General features: G+C 39.8%; 1 protein-coding gene across 5 annotated transcripts in view; it reads right to left on the bottom strand.

The window, feature by feature from the left end:
- The window catches only part of MAP3K3 (mitogen-activated protein kinase kinase kinase 3), a 65,783-nt gene that overhangs the window by 22,284 nt on the left and 27,950 nt on the right, over window positions 1–15,549 (bottom strand). For all 5 annotated transcript variants that reach the window (XM_046677624.1, XM_046677626.1, XM_046677625.1 and 2 more), the window contains 2 exons: window positions 8,858–8,971; window positions 1,102–1,222 (listed from right to left, as the gene is read on the bottom strand). In XM_046677624.1, coding sequence (XP_046533580.1) covers window positions 1,102–1,222; window positions 8,858–8,971 — 235 coding nt within the window. The remainder of the gene's footprint in view (window positions 1–1,101; window positions 1,223–8,857; window positions 8,972–15,549) is intronic.

Below are 15,549 nucleotides of genomic sequence, written 5' to 3'. Positions count from 1 at the left end.
GGGCCAGAGATGCTCTGGACAGGGTCTCCTTGCTAGGATGCTGGCTCTCTCTCCTCAACCAGTTTATTGAAAACATAGCCACCAATTATTCACAATGTTAGAGAAATATAAAACTCATATACAGACTTTCAGCTTGGCAACACTTACTACCAGTGCTTGCTTGGGTTCCAGAAATTACTCAGTGAGGCAAAGTCAGTGCCTCAGCAACATACTCTTCCTGCTACTACCTCAGGAGGTTTATCACTCACAGACAAGCTTAGCAACAGGACTGATGCTCAGACCTCCCCAAGCTCAGCTCAAGATCTTCAGAGAGCAGTTTGGTTTGATGCAATTCCACCGGTCTGGATAGAACTTGGCTTCCTAGTAGCAGCAGGGATCCAGCAACATTAGGGCAGTAGGCTCATCACAAATGTTTAATAAAGTCAGATTTCCCTCGATACAAGTTCCACAATTCAAGAAATAGGCTTTCACCTCAGACTCTGGGAAATGGGATCCAGAGCAATATTGGATTACCTGGTATAATGTAAAGACCTGATTTAGATTCCTTTCCTGGAGAGGCCTGGCAGCAGCTACATAGCTTTCTTCCTAGTTAGCCAATTGTATATACTATATCAACAGTCTCCTGTCCTTCCTAGACAACTTGGTTTGACTCTCCAAGAGTTTCACTGGTCAGCGTCTTCCTTGAAGCATAAGGACTCCTCAGGAATCATAACCAAGAAGTTTGAGGTCAAAACTCAAACTTGAACTTGATTCGTAACTTCACAAGTCCCCGGTCCCTTGGTGAAAGAATGGTCAGAAATGAGGGTAGATTGCTGCTGGAGATCTTCAAGCAGATGTTTGAGGATACCACTCTTTTAGGGATATTTCAGAGGAATCTGATTACACCATCACATCATTGTAGTGTAAGCTCCCTGACGGTCAGGACACCATTCCAGTCATTTCTTTACCCCTTTTCCCCAAATAAAGTCATAGAGGATTATTCTACATAGAGTGACAGACAATAATTTTTGATGATTATTTTTTAATTAATAATTATTTGATTTTTTAAAAAAACATGGGCAGATAAATTAGATGAGAGGAAAAAAGGAGTGAAATACTCACTGACAGAGAGATGCCTGCTTCTGGGCTCAGGGGGCTGGTAGATGGTGTTTATATCTCCTGCAGACTGGGAAGCTTTGATCCGCACCTGTCTGGACACCCCAGAGTGGGGAGAGGAACTGGTCTGCAAGAAAAGAGGAAAAAGGCTGAGCTATCCGTAAGCAGGCAGGCTGAGAAAGGAACCCTCATCCTTCCCTAAGACTCCCCAGGATCTCAGCCGCCTTCAGGCTTTCAATACACAAGCTACCCAGCTTTCCCCCCAAATCTCACTCCTCAACCTGTCTTGGCAAATCCCTACTTTCTTGAGGTAGTTTTACAGCTTCATTGACATATGAGCTCTGAGACCCATTACCCCAGCTTAATAAGTGATGACCCAGACATGGAGGAATAACAGGCATTCCTGTAATAATCCGCCAAACAGAAAAGAGAGTTGTAAATACCCTCTCATAAAATTCTCCAGAGAGCTTGGGAAGAATAGCAGGAAAAGCAGGAAATTATTTCAGTAGCGAGATCACCTACAGAGTGGGGGTCAGAGTAGAGGATGATGGCAACCACTCTGCCCAGCAAAATTCTAGTTGATAAAAACTTTTTTTTTTTTTAAAGATTTTATTTTTCCTTTTTCTCCCCAAAGCCCCCGGTACATAGTTGTATATATTTTTTTAGTTGTGGGTCCTTCTAGTTGTGGCATGTGGGATGCCACCTCAGCACAGCCTGATGAGTGGTACCATGTCTGCACCCAGGATCCAAACCGGCAAAACCCTGGGCTGCCAAAGATGAGTGCGCAAACTTAACCACTTGGCCACGGGGCCGACCCCAAAACGTATTTTTAAAAGTAGCTTGACATGCTGCTTCTTCTCCAACCATAATCACTCTCTGAAAATTAAGGTAAGAGGATCTCAGTTGCTTTATACTACCAGGGTTTACATGTGAACCATCTCAAGGCTCTGTTATCTGGGAAAGGCTATTATAGGTACCATTCTGCCAGAGGTCTAGGACCTCAGAACAGGGTCAGCAGCCTTACCACATCCACCCTCACTTTTCAACTGACCCAGTCGAGCCACTAGGTGAGCCTTAGAGAGAAAACAAAGCAACAAAGGGAGGCCCTTGCACTGAGAAAGCTGAAAACTGAAGCTTGGAGGTGGGCAAGTGAAGTCAGGATGTGATTACAAATTACGCAGAGCACTACTGAGAGTGGGAGGTCGGGATTTGTAAATAATTCCGGTCAAAGATTCTACTTGCTTCTCTTTTTTACCTCCCATAAGAAAAAAAAGTCCGGCCTAAACAAACTAAACCCTGTCCTCAGGAAAAAGGCTTCCCACTCTCAGGGGTGAGTTCAGCTGCCAAGCAGCCTCCTCTAGTTTCCCTATGCCAGACTTTATCATATGCAGAGCCGTCTTGACAAACTGTCTTGCTCTAACAGGAAGTCAGAACCAAGGGGAAGTGAATGTTCTTGCTGAAGCCTCCGATGTGCAATAGCTTTCTGCTGAGAGTCAGAAAGGAAAAAACAGTCAAAGCCACATACTGGGGAGCAGGCCACTGAAGGGCAAGGAGAGGCCACAGCCCTGCAGTCAGAAAGAGAAGAGCTGCGTGATGAGCACCGCAAGGAGATGGGGCCAAGCACACCCGCTTGGACACAGGGCTTTGCACATAGTGGGAATTCAATAAATCTTGGCAACATGAATTTGAAATGCACCAAAGAACACACGCTCTGAACTTACAATTTTAAAATCTAAAGCTGAGACAGGAAAGTAGGTTCAACAGCCAGCACAAGCTGTTGTTTACAAGATTTGTAAAAGGAAAAGCTGAAGTTGTGGCAACAGGTTGGAAAACAGACAAAGATTCTGGAACCAGTGAAGGTTTCAAAGCAGGGCTTCTCACACTTTAATGTGCACACAAATCACCTAGGACCTTGTTAAAACAAAGATTCAAATTCAGTAGGTCTGGGATGGGGTTGAGAATCTGCATTTCTAACAAGCTTCCAGGTGATACTGATGCTGCTGGTACATGAACCACACTTTGAGCAGCGAGGTCTTAGGAGGTGAGTTACGCTTCGATTTAAGGCAATGGTTCTCAACCCCAGCCCTATTAGAACTGCCTATCGGGCTTTTTGACACCTCAAACCAACTACAGCAGAATCTCTGGGGATGGGGCTCAAGGATTGGTATTTTTTTAAATCTCCCCAAGTGTTTATAATAGTCAAGTTTGAAAACCCCGCTTTAAGGGAATAAAAGAGAATGGAATGGTAAACAAAAATGAGGCTGATGCAAGTATTCAGGGAACCCTGAACAAGACTAGAAGTAGGAAAGACAGGAAGGAGGAAGGCAGGACTAGGAAAAATAAAAAGGGACTGTAATGGAGTGAAAGGAAAGCTAACATGTGTGAAGTGTGTAACTAGAATACTCTAAAGATAGCAGAAAGGTGGTGGTTGACCATTCAATGAAAACCTCACTGAAGGACTGTGTGGGCAGCAGTGTGTGTGGCCAACACAAACATGAAAAATTATCAGGGAACTACGTGCCTAAAGAGAGAAGAGGCTAGATCAGCAGAAAAAGAGATTATGAACCAACTCACAAATTATCTTGATAAAAGATTTGGTGGTATGAGACAAAAGGAACAAGTGGATCAACTATGCAGTGGGGAAAAAGAAGGGGTGTGTGTGTGTGTGTGTTTATTTTAGTTCGGTTCATGTGAACATAAGGTGAGAACATAAAACGGCATCCTGGATCTCACCAGTCCTCTGCTTCTATGGTGGCACCAAGAGATATTTGCAAGGAAGACCAGGATAGTTATGATAGTTGTGGAAGCATCCAGGTTATTTAATAAATGTACAGCTTTAACATCCATGAAGTTATTTAAAAACTTTTAAAAAACCCTGTTTTGAAACTATACAACTTCAGAATAATGGATGCCACGGTTACAACACTTATACAAATTCTCATTTCCTTTTTCCTTTAAGATAACCTCCAATATTCATGGGGTTCATCCAAATTGAGATTAGGTGAATAAATCTCTGTTTTCATTATTCCTACTCTTCAGTTCTTCATAGACTTTGATTTTAATATAGATAGGCTGCCCCTCCTGACTAAAGAGTTCCAGGCTTTTAGGTTATTCACATATAAAAGTGACCCCAACTCCTTGAAAACTAAGTCTTCTCTTGGACCTTTCCTAGCTCAGTTATCTTCTGAGCTGCGGGAAACAGAATGACACAACATCTCATAAGTTTTCCTCACGGGCAACATTATACTTTCTGTTCTGCTTCTAATGAACTGTGGAGGAACTTGGGTGAGGTTTTCAAAGGACTACAACAATTAAAGATTCTTTTCCTCAATGGTAACTGATAGGTACTGAACTACATGTCAGAACATCTGGATTCTGGACCAGCTCTGTCATAATTTACTGCCTCATTTTAGGCAAGTCATTCTAAGTATCGGTTTCCTCAAGTGTAGACTGGCAATAACACATGCTTGCCCTGGACCCCTCAAAGTTGCAAGAATCGAATGAGAGATGAAAGCAACTTATACATGTAAGGTATTATTTTTAAATAGGGGCCAGACTGAAGCTATTCTGCCCAACAAGTTTTTTTCTATCTTCCTGCACTTGCCTCATTATTTTAGGAAGAACGAAAAGAATTATCCTTTAGATTATGCTTGATATTTCTAACTTAAATAGTACACAAGATAGTGTCAAACTCACTGATGGGAAATTTGGGAAGCAGGCAACTTGGATGAGAAGATTAGAAGTTAACTTTTGTCAGAGAGAATCTGAGGTAGAACAAAATGCCATACTCAGTTTAAGGTGGCTGGGTATTTAGTTTTTATCATATTCAGATACAAGTAACAAAAGAATGTTAAGTTTGAGATTACTTTATGATAAGGGAAGATCTGGATCTAGAAAGTTATAAGAAGGTCAAGAGCAGAAAGATAAATTTAAGAGCCAGACGCACCTGTTTAGAGAGGAGGTCTTCAGAAGGAATAAGCTAAGAGTTGATGGTCCACAGGCAGAGGCCTAGGGCAGCAAGAACTACTGAAGGAGACAATGAAGTATCTTAAAATGGCAGTAGAAAGCAAGGTTAGAGAGAGGCTCTTCAGACTAAGAAGAAGTTCTGTGATTACCAAAATCCAGGACTTCTCAGGGAAGAACAATATTGAGGCCTAAGACATGGCTGTGGCTAGGTGAAGTGGGAGGGGTATGACTTCATACCCTGGTGAGGGACGAAACAGAGGAAAGATCAGAAGCTGTCATAGAAGGATCAGTAGAAAAGGAATCCAGAGAGAAGAAAGAGATAGCACATTGAAAAAGAGGAATAAGAAGGGAAATAAAGGTATAGGTAGTAACAAAAGGTGGATCATCAGGCAATAGGTCACTGAAAATGGAGGCAACTAAGTAGAGAAACGAAGTGGCTGACAGTTATCAGCAGGAGGGGATGAAGACCAGGGCGATATGGTACCCTGGAGCAGTATACTTAAAGTGTGATTTGTGGGCTGATGCCAGGCCACAATCTGTGGTGGACTAGTCCTCAACAAGGCAAACACAGAAATGGAGAGTAACTCTTTAAAAACTTTTACAGGAATTTGGCAGAGTGACTTTAGGTCTATTGAATCTAACAATAAAAACTGTGGATTCGTACTTTGTATGTGCCTAGTTTACTTTTCCACTTCTTTTTCAGTTTTTGTGTTTAAAAAAAAAATTGGCCCATGACAGATTGGAAATTAGAAGAACAAAACTAATATTTCATCATAGACAGTTAGAGAAGCACTGTTCTAGAGGTGGTGTTCCTAAGTACAATAGCAATTTTGGATCATGATACTTCTGTTTATTAAGAAGCCTGAAGTCTAACAGAGGAAGTTCCCAAGGAAATATTTCATCACCGCTATTACCAATGTTAGCCTTAAACGTAAATTTTTATAAATGCAAAAAACAGGAGCAGTTTGTGTCCCAACAGTAGCAAAAATGGTTAATTATGGTATATCCAACTCAAGGAAATTAAGCATCCTTATAAATTACAATTATGAAGATTATACAATAACATAGAAAAATGTGCATGACAGTGTTAAGCGAAAAAATAAATTAGAAAATTGTATGAATACCATAACAACACTTAAAGTTTGTATTCATACGGCCAAAGACTAGAACGACATATGCAAAAATTAAATCAATCAATAAATGTGTTATGGTGATAAGATTATATAAGATAGTCCTTTTTTTTTTTAAACTTTATAAAAAGTTATATTGACTTTATTACAACTGTTGGCAATCTTTTTTTTTTTTCCTGCTTTTTCTCCCGAAACCCCCCCAGTACATAACTGTATATTTTAGTTGTGGGTCCTTCTAGTTGTAGTATGTGGGACACCACTTCAGCGAGGCCTGATGAGCAGTGCCATGTCCGTGCCCAGGATCTGAACCAGCGAAACCCCAGGCCGTTGAAGAGGAGCACACAAACTTAACCACTTGGCCATGGGACAATTTTTCGAAATATAGGTCCTGAGACGGGCCAGCCTCGTGGTGTAATGGTTAAGTTCACATACTGTGCTTTGGCAGCCTGAGGTTCACGGGTTTGGATCCCGGGTGCAGACCTACACACCACTCATCAAGCCATGCTGTGGCAGTGTCCCACACACAAAATGGAGGAAGACTGTCACAGATGTTAGCTCAGGGCCAATCTTACTCACCAAAAAAAAGAAAAAAAAAATATATATATATAGGTCCTTAGAAAGAGGCATCAATGTGGCATTTATTTTATGCAACATCTAAAGCAATACCATCAATATCAAAGCTCAGACACCTTTCAAACAGCTCTGGGTTTTGCAGCAGTATCTGCAGCCACGTGCACCCTTTAATGGATAGGAAAGCAGATGTAAAGAAGCAGTTTTCTATACTTTCTCATCAGGGGAGTGGAGGGATCACAATTAGGGATGCTAGCTCTCAGTCAAGCAATCATATTATTAAACCAAACCCCAATTCTAGCTTCTTCAGTAAGGAAGGGGTCTGCTGACTATGATCTGTGCTTGACTCTTGCTAACAATTTAAGAAGCATTCACTATGTTTTCTTAAGAGGATGGGTGGGGAAGGGTTCCAAAACAATAAGACACGGCTCCTGCTCTCAAGGAGCTTTTAATCTTTAGGCATAAAACTTACAAATAGGCAACAACTACAGGGTAATTACCAAGCAACCTAAAAAGTAGTGTGCAAAATATATCCAATGACTAACGGGATAGGGAATAATCAAAATGGCCTCAGTCAAAAATACTGACCAAATTGTAGTAGGTAAATAAATCTAGCTAGATCCTAAAAAAAAAAAAAAAGATGATAACCATACTCTGGCAGAGGAAGGAGGAAGAACTGCAGAATGGGGAGAGTATGCTGAAGAAAGTGGAAAGATGAGACTAGGGAGTTGAAAGCAAGGGTAGTTGGTGAAAAACCCTGGATGCTAGGCTAAATTTAGATCTTATATGATAGGCGATAAAGAAGGACTATAAGGAGCAGCTGAGTAACTTGAACAGAGAAAGGAAATAATAAAGTATACACTTTACTTCAGAATACTTCCCAAAACGCATCCAGAAAAAAGACATTTGGGGGCTGGCCCCGTGGCCAAGTGGTTAAGTTCGCACGCTCCGCTGCAGGCGGCCCAGTGTTTCGTTAGTTCGAATCCTGGGCACAGACATGGCACTGCTCATCAGACCACGCTGAGGCAGCGTCCCACATGCCACAACTAGAAGAACCCACAACGAAGAATACACAACTATGTACCGGGGGGCTTTGGGGAGAAAAAGGAAAAAATAAAATCTTTAAAAAAAAAAAAGACATTTGGGAAACAGAAGACCAATCTTCATGCACAGGACATTTCTATAATATTAGAAAATGTCTTCGTTATTCCAAGGCTTCCTAACTGCATTCTCCTGTGCCTCCCCCTGATCAATAGGACAGCCCAACGCCATAAGTCTCTTTAAAAATAAATGGTCAGCATGAGCACCATTCCATCTAAACTCTGTCCTGGTATGGTGCGTCCATAGTTCTCATGCAGCAATGACAGCTGTCCACAGTTGGCTGTTCTCAAGCATAAGGAAAGGAAAGAGTGTCAAGAAACCTTTAGGAACATGCTTCTGAAGAAAAGTGGTAGAGGAATCAGTGATTAGAAGACAGACCCAGATTACAAGCATTCTTGTGAAATGTAGGCCCCCAGGAACCCTTTAGGAGAGGAAATTGCATAAGGGATAATTCCTCACTTCTGATGGTAGATTGCCTGCTATTTGGAAAGGCAACAGCTGATAAGTTACAAGAGGCCCTCCAGCCCGTGGCCTATTTTCCATTGGACAGAAGGAAAAGTTTGTTTCCTACATGTGTCCCAAGGGAAGGGCACAGTTGCTGAGGAGTTGTGGGATCTGGGTTTACAAAGCATGGTAGTCTCAAATCCTTGACAGCCTTTGCTAATCAGCACCCCTACACTAATCAAATCTTTCATTCAGGTCCAAATCTAAATGTAGAGAAAAAGCATTTTCTTCTTTATCATAAAATATTTTCCTTCCTCCCACACCACGAGCCAAGTAACCTTTATTTTCAACTTTAACACTGATGATCTGGCTTCACAGTGAAATCAAATGCAGAAGGCCAGCTGGCCACTGACACAGTGGGCTGAGCCACAATTATGTTCCCGCTTTAGCAGTGACTGAGGAACACAAAACTGTGTCAAGGAAGCAAGGCGAACTCCTGAAGAACAGCAAGCTTTGTCTTCAGCTGCCAGGCCATGACAGGGACTACTTACATGGTTTCTGTCCTGGGATAGCAACAATATCCTAAGGCTTTTCATGCTTGAGCTTCTATCCAAAATGTCAATTGCTTTATCAAGATCATCTTGGTTCTTCAGCAGGATGGAGAGCTGTGACACAGCACACAGAAAAAAGGAAATCATATAAGTCTTTAGTTTGCAAAAATAAGCAAAATAAAAAATCAAAATAAGGTGGCAGGAAAACAATCCCAATGGAAACCACGGGGTCTTAAAAGATCTAATTGAAACCACAGAGATATTTTCTTTTTCTTTCAAGTATACAATTCAATAATTTTTAGTAAATTTACAGTTGTGCCACCATCACCACAATCCAATTTTAAAACATTTCCATGGCTCCAAAAAGATCTCTTGTGCCCCTTTATAGTCATTCCCCCTTCCCACCTCTAGGCCCCAGCAAACACTAATGTACTTACTGTCTCTATAGATTTGCCTTTCCTAGACATTTCGTATAAAAGGAATCATACAATACATATTCAATTCAATTCACAGTCCTTGCATCTAGCTTCTTTCAGTTAGCTTAAAATTTTTGAGTTCATCCATGCTATAGCATATACCAATACTTTGTGTTAAGACGTTTTCTGAGAGGACCTTCCTCTCTAAAAATACCCTTTACCTCAAAGCATCAAAGCCCAGTTATAGCCCCCACATTTCTTCCCAAATTAAGAAGTAAAATCATGTCCCACCTGTGCTGACATTAACAGAAGAAGCGGAAAAATGCACAGAATGAGGAAGGGGGCAGGCAGAAGATGAAAACTGCTACTCAAATAAGAACACGAATTTATTTACTTATTTATTTATTTGCAGGGAAAGATTTTCCCTGAGCTAACATCTGTTGCCAATCTTCCTCTTTTTTTTCTCCCCAAAGTCTCAGCGAATGATTGTATATCCTAGTTGTAAGTCCTTCTAGTTTCTCTATGAGAGCAGTCACCACAGCATGGCAACTGATGGACAGGTGGTGTAGTTCTGCGACCAGGAAGCCAAACCAGGCCGCCAAAGCAGTGAGAGTGCCCAAATTTAACCACCAGGCCATTGGGGCTGGCTCAAGAACTCCAATTTAGACTGCATAATGGGGTTTAATATCTTAATGTTTAAAGGTAAAAATCAGTGACCAGAACCCAAAAACTACCTCCTCCATTTTCATTCCACTGAAGTATTAAAGAGAAGGTCCTTGAGGGTACGGATAAGTCTCACTTGCTGTTAAAAGCAGAGGACAGTATGAGTACTTAGTATTAAAAGATGCAAAAGTATGCTATGCCTAGGACCTAGCAAATGTCAGATCTTATACATTTGTGGCCAACACAAAATCAAGCAAAAGTACAATTAATTTCTTCAGTTCCCAATTTATAATACAAAGAGATGAGAACTCTAAATCCTAGGCCAGGAGAAAACAAACAGTAAGCACAGTATTTAAAATAAAATTTCAAGACAACCCATGGAATGGGAGAAAATTTTGCAAATCATATAATATTGTAAAAGAATTCCCTCCTGGGTAACATTTTTTTTTACAGATTGGCTCCTGAGTTAACATCTGTTGCCAATCTTCTTTTTTTTTTTCCCTTCTTCTTTGCCCCAAAGCCCCCCAGTACGTGGCTGTATATTCTAGATTTAGGTCCTTCTGGATGTGCTATGTGGGACACCGCCTCAACATGGCTTGATGAGCGGTGCCATGGTCACACCCAGGATCCAAACTGGCAAAACCTTGGGCCACCAAAGTGGAGTGCATGAACTTAACCACTCAGCAACAGGGCTGGCCCCTGGGTAACATTTAAAGTAGGAATAAATAAGGACTATTGCATGAGATGGCGGGGGGTGGGGGAGATAAAGAAATTACTGGAGCAAGTTTTAACTTAAAAAAAACAAGCTACAATTTTGCATACGTATGATAAGGGTCTACTATCCAGAATATATAAAGAACACTACAGTTCAACAATAAAAGGACAAATAATCCAATTTTTAAAATGGGCAAAGGATTTGAATAGACACTTGTCCAAAGAAGATATACAAATGGCTAATAAGCACATGAAAAGATGCTCAACATGACTAGTCATTAGGGAAATGCAAATCAAAACCAGAATGAGATACCATTTCACACCTACTAGGATGGCTATAATTTAAAAAACGAACAAAAAACCCAGAAAATAAGTGTTGCTGAGGATGTGGAGAAATTGCAACCCTCAGACATTGCTGGTAGTAATGTAAAATGGTGCAGCCAGTACGGGAAAGTTGGGCAGTTCCTCAAAAAGTTAAACATACACTTACCATAAGACCCACAATTCCACTCCTAGATATATACTCTAGAGAACTGAAAATATGTTTATATAAAAATCTGTATACAAGTGTTCATAGTAGCATTATTCATAATAGCCAAAAAGTGAAAACAATGCAAGTGTCCATCAATAGATGAATGGATACACAAAATGTGGTATATCCATATAATGGAATATTATTTAGCCACAAAAAGGAAAGAAGTACTCTCAGAGTGAAGGGGTGGAAGACAATACTCCAAGCTAATAGCAAACAAAAGAAAGCAGGTGTCGCAATACTTATATCAGACAAAACAGACTTCAAGATAAGGCAGGTAAAGAGAGACCCAGAGGGCCAATATATAATGATCAAAGGGACACTACATCAAGAAGAAATAATGCTTATAAATATCTATGCACCCAACACAGGAGCACCCAAGTTCATAAAGCAACTATTAACAAACCTAAAAGAAGATATCAAAAATAACACAATAATAGTAGGGGACCTCAACACCCCACTCACATCAATGGACAGATCATCCGGACAGAAAATCAACAAAGAAACAGTGGAGCTAAACAAAAAGTTAAACAGTTGGACTTAATAGACATATACAGAACACTTCATCCAAAAACAGCAGAACACACATTCTTCTCAAGCACGCATGGGACATTCTCAAGGATAGACCATATGTTGGGAAACAAGGCAAGCCTCTACAAATTTAAAAAAATTGAAATAATAACAAGCATCTTCTCCAATCATAATGCTGTAAAGCTTGAAATTAATTACAAGAAAAAAGCTGAGAAAGGCACAAGGATGTGGAGAGTAAACAATACGCTATTGAACAAGCAATGGATCATTGAAGAAATTAAGGAAGAAATCAAAAAATACCTGGAGGCAAATGAAAATTATAACATGCCATACCAACTCATATGGGATGCAGCAAAAGCTGTATTAAGAGGAAAATTCATTGCAATTCAGGCACATATTAACAAACAAGAAAAATCCCAAATCAGCAATCTTAAACTACACCTAACTGAATTAGAAAAAGAAAAACAAAGCCCAAAGTCAGCAGAAGGAGAGAAATAATAAAAATCAGAGCAGAAATAAATGCTATTGAAACAAAAAAGGCAATAGAAAGGATCAATGAAACAAAGAGCTGGTTTTTTGAGAAGATAAATAAAATTGACAAACCCCTAGCCAGACTTAAAAAGAAAAAAACAGAGAAAGCTCAAATAAACAAAATCAGAAACGAAAGAGGAGAAATAACAACAGACTCCACAGAAGTACAATGGATTATACGAGAATACTACAAAAAACTATATGCTAGCAAAATGGATAACCTAGTGGAAATGGATAAATTCTTGGACTCCTACAATCTCCCAAAGCTCACTCAAGAAGAAGCAGAGCATTTGAACAGACCAATCACAAGGAAAGAGATTGAAACAGCCATCAAAAGCATTCCACAGAATAAAACCCCAGGACCAGATGGCTTTCCTGGGGAATTCTACCAAACTTTCAGAGAGGATTTAATACCTATCCTTTTCAAGCTATTCCAAAAAATTAGGGAGGATGGAACACTTCCTAACACATTCTACGAGGCCAACATCACGCTGATACCAAAACCTGACAAGGACAGCACGAAAAAGGAGAACTACAGGCCAATATCACTGATGAACATAGATGCAAAAATTCTCAACAAAATTTTGGCAACCTGAATTCAGCATTCATCAAAAGGATCATACATCATGATCAAGTGGGATTCATACCAGGGAGACAGGGATGGTTCAACATCCGCAAATCAATCAACATGATACACCACATCAACAAACTGAGGAATAAAAACCACATGATCATCTCAATAGATGCAGAGAAAGCATTTGACAAGATCCAACAGCCATTTATGATAAAAACTCTGAACAAAATGGGGATAGAAGGGAACTACCTCAACATAATAAAGGCCATATATGACAAACCCACAGCCAACATCATTCTCAATGGGCAAAAACTGAGTGCCATCCCCCTAAGAACAGGAACGAGACAAGGATGCCCTCTATCACCACTCTTATTCAACATAGTTCTGGAGGTCCTGGCCAGAGCAATCAGGCAAGAAAAAGGAATAAAAGGAATCCAAATGCAGGGGAAGAAGTGAAACTCTCGCTGTTTGCAGATGACATGATCTTATATATAGAAAACCCCAAAGAATCCATTGGAAAACTTTTAGAAGTAATCAACAACTACAGCAAAGTTCCAGGGTATAAAATCAATTTACATAAATCAGTAGCATTTCTATACTCTAATAACGAACTAACAGAAAAAGAACTCAAGAACACAATACCATTTACAATCGCAACAAAAAGAATAAAATACCTTGGGGTGAATTTAACTAAGGAAGTGAAAGACCTATACAATGAAAATTACAAGGCTTTTCTGAAAGAATTGGATGACAAAAGAGATGGAAAGACATTCCACGCACATGGATTGGAAGAATAAACATAGTTAAAATGTCCATTCTACCTAAAGCAATCTACAGATTCAACGCCATCCCAATCAGAATCCCAATGACATTCTTTACAGAAATAGAACAAAGAATCCTAAAATTCATATGGGCCAACAAAAGACCCCAAATTGCTAAAGCAATCCTGAGAAAAAAAGAACACAGCTGGAGGCATCACAATCCCTGACTTCAAAACATACTACAAAGCTACAGTAATCAAAACAGCATGGTACAAAACTGGTACAAAAACAGGTGCACAGATCAATGGAACAGAATTGAAAGCTCAGAAATAAAACCACACATCTATGGACAGCTAATCTTCGACAAAGGAGCTGAGGGCATACAATGGAGAAAAAGTCTTTTCAACAAATGGTGCTGGGAAAACTGGAAAGCCACATGTAAAAGAATGAAAATTGACCATTCTTTTTCACCATTCACCAAAATAAACTCAAAATGGATCAAAGACCTAAAGGTGAGACCTGAAACCATAAGCCTTCTGGAAGAAAATGTAGGCAGTACACTCTTTGACATCAGTATTAAAAGGATCTTTTTGGACACCATGTCTTCTCAGACAAAGGAAACAATAGAAAGAATAAACAAATGGGACTTCATCAGACTAAAGAGCTTCTTCAAGGCAAGGGAAAACAGGATTGAAACAAAAAACAACCCACTAACTGGGAAAAAATATTTGCAAGTAATACATCTGACAAAGGTTTAATATCCATAATATATAAAGAACTCACACAACTCAACAACAAAAAATTAAACAACCTGATCAAAAAATGGGCAGGGGACATGAACAGACATTTCTCCAAAGACGATATATGGATGGCCAATAGGCACATGAAAAGATGTTCATCATCGCTGATCATCAGGGAAATACAAATCAAAACTACACTAAGATATCACCTTACACACATTAGAATGACAAAAATAACTAAAACAAATAGCAACAAATGTTGGAGAGGTTGTGGAGAAAAAGGAACCCTCATACACTGGCGGTGGGAATGCAAACTGGTGCAGCCACCATGGAGAACAGTATGGAGATTCCTCAAAAAATTAAAAATAGAACTACCATATGATCCAGCTATTCCACTACTGGGCATCTATCCAGAGAGCTTGAAGTCAGAAATTCCAAAAGTCCTATGCACCCCAATGTCTACTGCAGCATTATTTACAATCGCCAAGATGTGGAAGCAACCTAAGTGCCCATCAACAGATGACTGGATAAAGAAGATGTGGTATATATATACAATGGAACACTACTCAGCCGTAAAAAAGAACAAAATCGTCCCATTTGCAACAACATGGATGGACCTTGAGGGAATTATGTTAAGCGAAACAAGCCAGATAGAAAAGGACAATCTCTATATGACTCCACTCATATGAGGAATTTAAACCTGTGGACAAAGAGAACAGATTAGTGGCTACCAGGGGAAAGGGGGCGGTGGGGGGTGGGCACAAAGGGTAAAGGGTTGCACCTACAACACGACTGACAGACAATAATATACAACTGAAATTTCACAAGATTGTAACCTATCATTAACTCAATAAAAAATTTTTTTAAAAAAAGGAAAGAAGTACTGATACATACTACAATATAATGAACCTTGAAAACATTATGCTTAGTAAAGAAGCCACACACAAAAGACCACATATTGTATGACTGTATTTATATGAAATGTTCAGAATAGGCAAATCCAGAGAGAAAGAAAGTAGATAAACAGTTGCCAGGGGCTGGGGATAGGGTGGGATGAAAAGTGACTGCAAACGGGTACAGGGTTTCTCCTTGGGGTAATGCAAAAGTTCTGGAATTAGACAGTGGTGTTGGTTACACAACTCGGTGAATATACTAAAAACCACAAATTGTACAGTTTAAAAGTGTAAATTTTATGGTAGGTGAATTACATCTCAACAAAGCTATTATTAC

Source organism: Equus quagga, chromosome 11 (assembly GCF_021613505.1).
Source record: "Equus quagga isolate Etosha38 chromosome 11, UCLA_HA_Equagga_1.0, whole genome shotgun sequence".
Taxonomy (NCBI): domain Eukaryota; kingdom Metazoa; phylum Chordata; class Mammalia; order Perissodactyla; family Equidae; genus Equus; species Equus quagga.
The sequence above is the reverse complement of the archived record's forward strand: the minus strand, read 5'-3'. Positions and strand labels throughout refer to the sequence as shown.